This window comes from Tetrao urogallus (assembly GCF_951394365.1).
Source record: "Tetrao urogallus genome assembly, chromosome: 25".
Taxonomy (NCBI): domain Eukaryota; kingdom Metazoa; phylum Chordata; class Aves; order Galliformes; family Phasianidae; genus Tetrao; species Tetrao urogallus.
In genome coordinates this window covers 1,557,211-1,565,121 of record NC_136838.1, presented here as the reverse complement: position 1 = coordinate 1,565,121, position 7,911 = coordinate 1,557,211, and the positions used below count along the sequence as shown (strand labels likewise).

The 7,911-nt window shown below is 53.8% G+C and overlaps 1 protein-coding gene across 1 annotated transcript in view; it reads right to left on the bottom strand.

Annotated features, from left to right (window-relative positions):
• Nucleotides 1-208: 208 nt before the first annotated feature.
• Nucleotides 209-7,911, bottom strand: part of PIP5K1C (phosphatidylinositol-4-phosphate 5-kinase type 1 gamma) — a gene marked incomplete at both ends in the record, with an annotated part of 30,856 nt that continues 23,153 nt past the window's right edge. The window contains 7 exons of the mRNA XM_079546731.1: nt 209-400; nt 867-950; nt 3,085-3,159; nt 4,873-5,005; nt 5,243-5,347; nt 7,396-7,428; nt 7,709-7,847. Of these exons, the coding sequence (XP_079402857.1) occupies nt 209-400; nt 867-950; nt 3,085-3,159; nt 4,873-5,005; nt 5,243-5,347; nt 7,396-7,428; nt 7,709-7,847 (761 nt within the window). The remainder of the gene's footprint in view (nt 401-866; nt 951-3,084; nt 3,160-4,872; nt 5,006-5,242; nt 5,348-7,395; nt 7,429-7,708; nt 7,848-7,911) is intronic.

The window sequence follows — 7,911 nt, the reverse complement described above, 5'->3', positions numbered from 1 at the left end:
CAAACAGAGCCCAACCGACCAAAAAAAAAAAAGAAAAAAAAAAAGAAAAAAAAAAAGTGCAGTAAACTAAATGTTTAAAAAAGCACATTTGTGCTGTCTGTGTGCAAAGATAAAAGAAATAAATATATGATTAAAAAATTAAAAAGGTTCACAGTATTACACATGGATAGGTAGCTACGGTAGTGCACGTCTGGAAAACACGGTGTTACTACCCAGGGTTCTCTCCCCCAGCTGGATGCCTCCTTGGGAGCTGTGGGTGGGTGGGTGGTTTCTTTGCTGCCCACGTCTGGGAGAAGCAGAACAGACGGTTACAGTTTTGCTCCGCTCTGAAGCGCTGCCCGGGATCCCGCGGGGCAGCACAACCGGTGTCAGCAAGCTCTTCCCCATCCCGCTGGAACGGCTGCATCAACGAAAAGGGAACACGTGGACCTGCAGAGGGAATTGCTGCTCTCTGGGGCTTCTGTGTCTGCATAGAGATTACTGCAAGAGGCAGAGAAAACAGAGTCAACAGCCGAGCATCTGCTCCGCGTTGGGTTTGGTGCGAGCCCACCAAATCCCCACAGCCAAAAGGGGGGTGAGGAGGGCAGCCTGCTCGCTTCGCAACCCCCAGCACCGCCGCCGCGCCTGGAGAACCTGCAGACCCCAAACTTTCCCTACGCTCAACCCCTGTCGAGCCGAATGGGTTCTGTGCCGGCACAGCAGAGCTCTCCTGCTGCCAGAGCTGCGCCGAGGCTCCGCTGCAGCCATGCAAGAGCCCCAAGCTGCACGGAGGCCGCAGCAGCGCCTTCTGCAAGCTCAGCTTGCAGGGAGCCCACGCTCCGACCGTGACACAGCAGGCACCCGGCACGTGTTTCTCGTACACTTACTGTATCGCTCTCCTCATCGGAGACAGAGTGGAGCTGAGTGCTATAGTGGAGCGGGGAGTAAACCCAACTCCTCTCGTCTGTCGGCTGCCAGAGTGGCCAGAGACGGCGGGGAGAATGCAAGGAGAGCAGCAGCAGAGCAGGGAGCAAAGGAGAGAAGAGGAAAAAATAAAAGGAGAAAATAAAAGAGTAGGAAACAGTACAGTAAGAACAGCTCTCTGCCCGGAGGAGAGACTGGGCTCAGTGCTGGGGCTCCATGCTGGTACCTACCTGTTCCCTGCCACCAGCAGCTGGCACTGCACCCTGCGCCAGGGAGGAGGGCACAACCTCCCCCTCCGCAGGACAGATGCGAGGGCTTTGCGGGTGCCAGGGAATTCTCAGCTCCCTGCCACAGCATCAACCCGGAGAAACCAGGAGACGTGGGAAGCGACTTACCAAGGGGCAGTGATGGAGCTCTTCATTCCTGCTACCCACTCCCAGCTCCCAACCCCGCTTCCTGAGCCCCTGTTGCGCTACAAGCTGGCACCTCAGAGGGCTTTTTACAGTGGAACTTGACCTGGTTTGCCATGCCTTCCCCCTTCCCTGCAGGCCAAGTGAGGCAGCAGGTGGCTGGGTTGGATCGTGGTGGATGGTGGCCACAGAAAGGAACCAGTCAGTTTTCACTGACAGCCTTGGAGACAGTGGTGGTGATGAGAATGGGTACAACACAGAAGGCAAAATACAGTTGGATCTTGGAAAAAAGATAAGGGAATGGGGATGTGCATCAAGGGAGCTGCTTATCACAGCACTGGGCATCAGTGGGACAATCACACTTCTGCCTCCAACTCAGCAGAGAAGCCCAGACAGGTTCAATGGCCACGGGTTCCTAAGGGGGAAACTTCTACTGCAAAGTGGCTCAATTGGTTCCAGAGGTGTCCCTGTGCCTGAGGGAGGAAAACTGCCCCCTTTGGCCCAGCCCAGGCCTACAGAGGAAGAAAAATGGAATGGGATGCTCGGAAGAAGCCTGGGGGGGCTCCCAGCCTGGGAACCATCTACAATGTGCAAGGTACTACAAGAAGCTGGAGGAGCTTTGAAGAGCTTTGAAGCACTGGGCTCTGCATGCTGAACCCCACCAATAATTGCAGCTGCGTGAGCAGAGACCACTGGGAGGAAGGAAGGAAGAGAAAACCTTGCCTGGAGCTTTTTGCAGGGCTCTGCTGGAGGCACAGCAACGCTCAGGACAGCACAAAGCCTGCTGCACATCCTGTTTTTCACCCAACCCAACTGAACTACATGCTCCAGCCAGCCTCTTCGAGAGCCTTTTGGGAGCCCAGACACATGCAGGGAGCTGCAAACCCAGTGGGGAGATGAAAAAACAAGGAGCATCCAGTGCTCAGCATTAACCCTGCCGCTGCTGGGGCTGCCTCTCCTCATCCTAGCAGCCAAGCTCAGGAGCATGCTCCTGCCCCTGCTGCCCCATGCACCCTGCCTGATGCCTCCTCTGCTCCCCAGCCTGGCTCCAAGGCAGGCACTGCTCAGAACATGCTGAACAAATGCTTGTGCCAAGGCTCTGACAGTGCTGCCATCACCCTCTGAGGAAGACAGCAGCCCTCCCAGAACCCAGCCAAGGGGAATACCAAAACCCAGAGCTGTGGGTGCAGCGCTGAGCTGCCTCCCTGCATCTTTTGGAGGTGAAACTCTCATTGCTCACCGAAGACCCGTGGTGAGGAGGGAGCCTGTGGGTGATAACAACAAGGGCTGGAGAGCAGAAACCATCCATAATCCATCAGTAACTCTCAACTCCTTCAGATTTAGAAGCTGCCACCAGAAAGAGGACTGGCCACAGGTCTAAAAGGCCAAAACTGGCTTAACAGTAGTTTCAGAACATCTTGGTAGACTCTCTGGAACCCAGTTTGGTTTTCTGGGCCAAGGGGGCCGTGCCTCACATCACCTATAAATGCTCAAGTGCCTCCACCTTTATGGATCTGCAGGTTTGTCCAATTCTGGGCGATACCAAGCTAGAAGCTGCGCCCTCAGCCTGCAGAAAAGTAGGGCTGAGTCTTCACTTCTGTGAGATCCCGTGACAGATTGATTTGGGCAGCTCTGACCTGCGTTCCCTGTTTCTCCTGGGCTGACTCCCAGTGGTCACAGAGGACAGAACCATGGCACCCCTGGGCAATGGAGCTGCTGACCCCAGTGCTTCAAAGCTGCAGCTCTGCTACGTGCCTGCGTGGTCACTTACAGTCCTGGAGGAAAGCGAGGTGGTTCGGAGTCTGCGCTGACGGGGAGAGTAAATCCAGTACCTGCCATCTGTGAACTGCTTGGCCCCGGGGTAAGTGAGGTGAGAAAGGAAACAGAGGGGAAAACAAACAAACAAACAAAAAAAAACCAACAGAAAGATGACGTGAAAGACAGAATGGAAGAGAAAGCAAAAAAAAAAACCCAAGGGGTTGGACAACTCCAGGCCTGAATGGATCAGCAGGCAGGAAAGCCATGCGTGGAAGTAGCGGTGCCTGTGCCTGACAAATGTCTGCACCTTTATTCCCCTGAGAGTGAGCAGGGGGATAAAGTGCTCTTCTTTTGGAAGCTGAATTCAACAAGCAGACCGTGGGCCCCTAGGACTTGACAAATCATCCTCTGCACGTAGCATCCTTCCACCCATCATCGCTCCTGGAGCGTGCTTGCAGGGGCAGCTGGGGTCCAAGCCTTGCTGCATTTGGGTGCAGCCTTGGTTGAGCTTCAGCTCCGGTGGTTTTCCAACAAAAAAAACAAACAGAAAAGCCACCACTGCCAGTGGGAAACCCCAGATCAGTTTTTCCCTTCATCCCAGCAGTGACAAACACTCCACAGCACACAACACACATTTAATGCAAAACTCAAGGACTCAGATGAAGCATGAGATGCTGATGAGTCAGTCGGGCTCTGTGTGAGCACACACTGCACACAAATGGTTTCTTCTAGATAGAGAAGAGCCCCGTGGAAGTTGAGGGGAGTCCACGTGCCCGTGGACAGGGAGGAAGGGAGCTGCCCCTTGCTAGGAGATGTTTGCCAGTGGAACAGGCAGTATCTGCAGGCAGCCTGCACACAGCTGCCATCCACAGGCAAAGAAAGAGCAGCCAGTGTTAGAGGGAGCTGTTTGCATTTGGAACAGCATGCACAAAAACCCAAACAGACAAGCTTGTAAAATCAACTCCTCCTGCAGCTCCCACGAGCCTTCAAATGACTCGGCAACGAGTGAGCAGCTCTGCAGCAGAGCCACATGAGCAGAGGGAGAGCCAAAGGCTGCCATTTTCAGGGTAGCCTGAAGGAGCTCACAAGGCACAGCTCAACTCCATTGCCATGCGAGTTGGAGCAGAGCACCCCTTTTAATGGAAAGGTTCCAGTGCCACGGGTCAGACCCTCAGCTCCACTCTGGGAATCCACAGAGCAGGCACACGCTCCTAAAAACTCCTCTCCGTTCTGCAGAAGCTGCTCAGACGTTGTGGAAGCTGGCTGAGGAACACAGCCCCAGGCTCCACGGCACTCTGCTGCCAACAGCAACCACCTCACTTACTCCCTGTCTCAGTACTAGACTTCCACTGCACCACCTAATGCATCTGCCTGCAGGGAGAGGAAAAGCCAGAGTTCACGAGAGCCCCAGGTCAGCCCCACCACAACCACCTCTGCTCCACTACGGTGTGTCTGTGCTCAGGGCCCTGGCTGGGGGGTCTCTGCAGCACCCACGTTCACCTTGGCTTGTCCCAGGAGAGAACACACTGGCCTAGATAAGCCCTTCAGCACCAGTCCTTCCAAATGGAGCAGCACACCCACGGCTGCATCACCACGTGCTTCAGCCCCACGAGGTGCCGTTCTGGGTTCTCCAAGGGTTACTTCCATTCCCTGCGTTCAAACCCTGCCCAGCACTGGCATTAAGGTGCTCAGCACAGTGTAGGGCAGACGCTGCCCCACGCACTCCTGTGCCTGAAACAGATTCCAGCCTCATCCACACAACCCTGCTCCATCCCTAAGGGGCCAGGCAGAGGTATCTTACAAAGTATATGTCTGTGACTGGCACGTCATCTTCATCTGAGGCCTGGCTGGCTGGTTCGGATGCCTGGCTGGCCGTCTCCACCTCTATTGTGGCTGTGGACATTACAATGGCACAGGCTGAAGAAGCTGCTTCTCTGAAAGGGGGAAAAAAACAACAGAGTCTGGTCAGTGGGGGCAGAAAGAGGGGGCAAGCAAGACTGGGTTATTAATCACAGAGGAACTGCAGAGGATGCTCTGCATTAACACCCAGAAAGATCAGGTCTGGGAAGGGACCCATCTCCCCAGGGAAGCTGAAGCCCTACAAAATCAGGGTGAGCTGCCATAGACAAAAAAAAGGTGCTGGGCAGAGCTCTGTGCTCCCACACACTCACTCCTTGTCATCTTCTTCGGGAGCTACAATCTCAACATCACATTTCGGCTCCAGCTCTACACTGATCTGCTGAAGCTCCTCTTCAACTCGCACCTCCTCGTGTGACCTGGGAACAGAAGAAACACGGGAAGGTTTAGCCAGATCTCCCCCAGGACTGAGGTTTTGGGTAAGCAAAATTCCCCAGCAGAAGGATCAGTCCCATCAGATTTTGTTTTTGGCACTGTGGAGCTGGGGGGAAAAAAGGACAAGGGGAAAGGGATACATCAGCCTGTGCTGCAGAAAGGATGGGCGATGTCAACCTGAATGCAGGAGGGAAAAGGCCAATTGGCCTCCAGGGAAAACATGTGCCCAGCTCTATCCCAGTGTTATCCATCAACACGCCCTCCCAAGAGCCAAAGCCTCCAACCTCTGCTGCAGCTCTGGTGCACTGAGGTTCACTCCAGGGTTAACATCCCATTTATCTGCGAGTCAGGAGCTGTTTGTGACAGTCTTCAATTTAATACCCCTCGCTGTTAAAGTAATTGTTTGTGTTAGCAGGGCTGGCTCTACGGTCCTCCTGGGAAGGAGGAGCTGGCATTTGCCCAGCCAAGGGCACAGCCTCCACGTCTCCAAGTGGTTCTGGCCAGCTCTGCTCCGTCCCTGGCTGGCTTTGCTCTGTCCCAGAGCTGGAACCAGCAGGCAGCACCGCTCCCATCCAGCTGCTGGAGGGATGCATTTCCTACACCCAGAGGGAGTTTTCCAGCAGATCTGGGTAGTCAGAGGTCTGCCGCGTTTCAAGCCTGAGCAAACCGGTGAAGGGCTTTTTCATTTCAGCTGGGAGGATACAGACACCAGCACCAGAAATACAGAAACGAGGCAAGAAAAATAAGCAGAGGGTCCCACTGAGATGGGGTGGCTGCAGCTGTGGCAGGTCTGTGACAGACACCCACCTCTGCCCAGGTCACTCAGCTCCCTGCACTGCTGCTTCTAGGACACGGCTCACCTGACCTATTTTCAGATGAGCAGTCACATCCTGCAGTGAGGGTGCCTGGAGCAATTCAGGTGAAGTCTCTGCACTTTGCCAAGTGGGTCCTGACACAGGTGCTCGAGTTTAATTTCCATTAATCTCTAATTTTCAGCAGTTTCAGAGAGTGGATTTGGCAGGAGGAGAGGAGCTTCACAGCTCCCCTGCCGCTTCTGCGGGTGCTACAAACCAACAGCAAGTTGCCTCTTGCGCTTCCATTGACAGGAATGTACCAAGACTCATTAAGAAATACCCTGGAAAAGGACAGTTTCAGTCTGTGTGGTCTGAAGCTCAACAATCAGTAAAAGCTAGGAACAGGGGGAGATGCCTGGGAGGTGGTGGAAACTCCCGTCTCCCAGTGTCCTTTTCCTTCCCCTGAAGCACAAACTCTGGCGGCAGGGACAGAGGAGGGGTTGATTCTGAGATGCCTCTCAAAGCTTGTAACTACAACACTTACAAGATGTACCAAAAACTAGGGCAGAAGCAGCAGAAAGCCAGGTCCTCATTCGGGTCCTGCTGACACAGGCAGCAGGGTTATTTTTACTGGTGCAAAAGTATGCGAGATAATTACAAGATAAGAGCTTCTAAATCTGGACACTCTTATGCAGAAGGGATTTTTGTCCCACCTTGCCCTTGGCTATGAGCCACCTATTGCCACAGGCAGGAAAAACAACTCCCAAGTTTCTGAGAACACTAAGCAGCATCCAAGCTGCTTCTCTGGGGGTCTGAGCGTGCTCACAGTGCCAGAGCCTCTCCCATACACGTGTCCACTGTGTCCACATAGATGCACAGGGGAGGAGCTTTCCAACTTTTAAGGCTTGCTTAGCCAGAGGGGGACATAAGGGACAATTCTGCTTATTTCTAGAGCTAGTTGAGCGGCCACATTTGGACGACACATCCAAATCCAGCTGTCCTCCTTCCCTTCAAATAACAGGAGTAATATTAATGATTCCTTGCAATGCACTGGGAGATGTGCTTGTAATGAAAATTGCAACCAAGGGGCTTCATTTGATGCAGGAAGAATCTCATCATCCTGCAGAGAACCACCTCAAAACCTTGGGGCTGCTAAGCCACAACATTCAGGCCTCCAAGAAAAGAAGCCTTTGCACAGGTGAGGTGGGACAAACGTGAGGACGAGGCCCATTTCTCACCTGCCATCCTGCCCTGAGGAGTGCGTGCGTCTCCTGCAGAAAGAAACCGGGAGAGCAGAGTTAGAGGGGGGAATTTAAGGCAGAAATCCTACGCTGCACCCAAATCTAACTCCCCACCCCGTGAGGAAGATGTTCTACTTAACAGCTGACACTTCTCCCAGCAATAATTAATCCCATCAAAGCTGTGTCTGCTTGCTCCCGGGAGAGATTTAATTAAAATCAGTCGTTAGCATTGCAGAGCTCAGGGCGGGCTGCTGAGAGCTGTGGCACAAAGAGGAGCAGCAGCAGGAGCAGGGCAGGGCTCTGCGCTCACCTGTACCGGGGCTGCTCCGATGTCTCTGAAGGAGATCTCTCAGGAACAGAGAGAGATGTTGAAGAGAGCGTTGTGGCTATGGAGGCCGTGGTGGCTTCCTCAAAGGAAGGAGGCGTGCAGGGGAGCAGGTCTGGTCTGCCTGCAGCCCGAAGCGCAGGGCAGGAGAGATGGAGAGAGAAAGATAAGCAGGTCAAACATCAGCT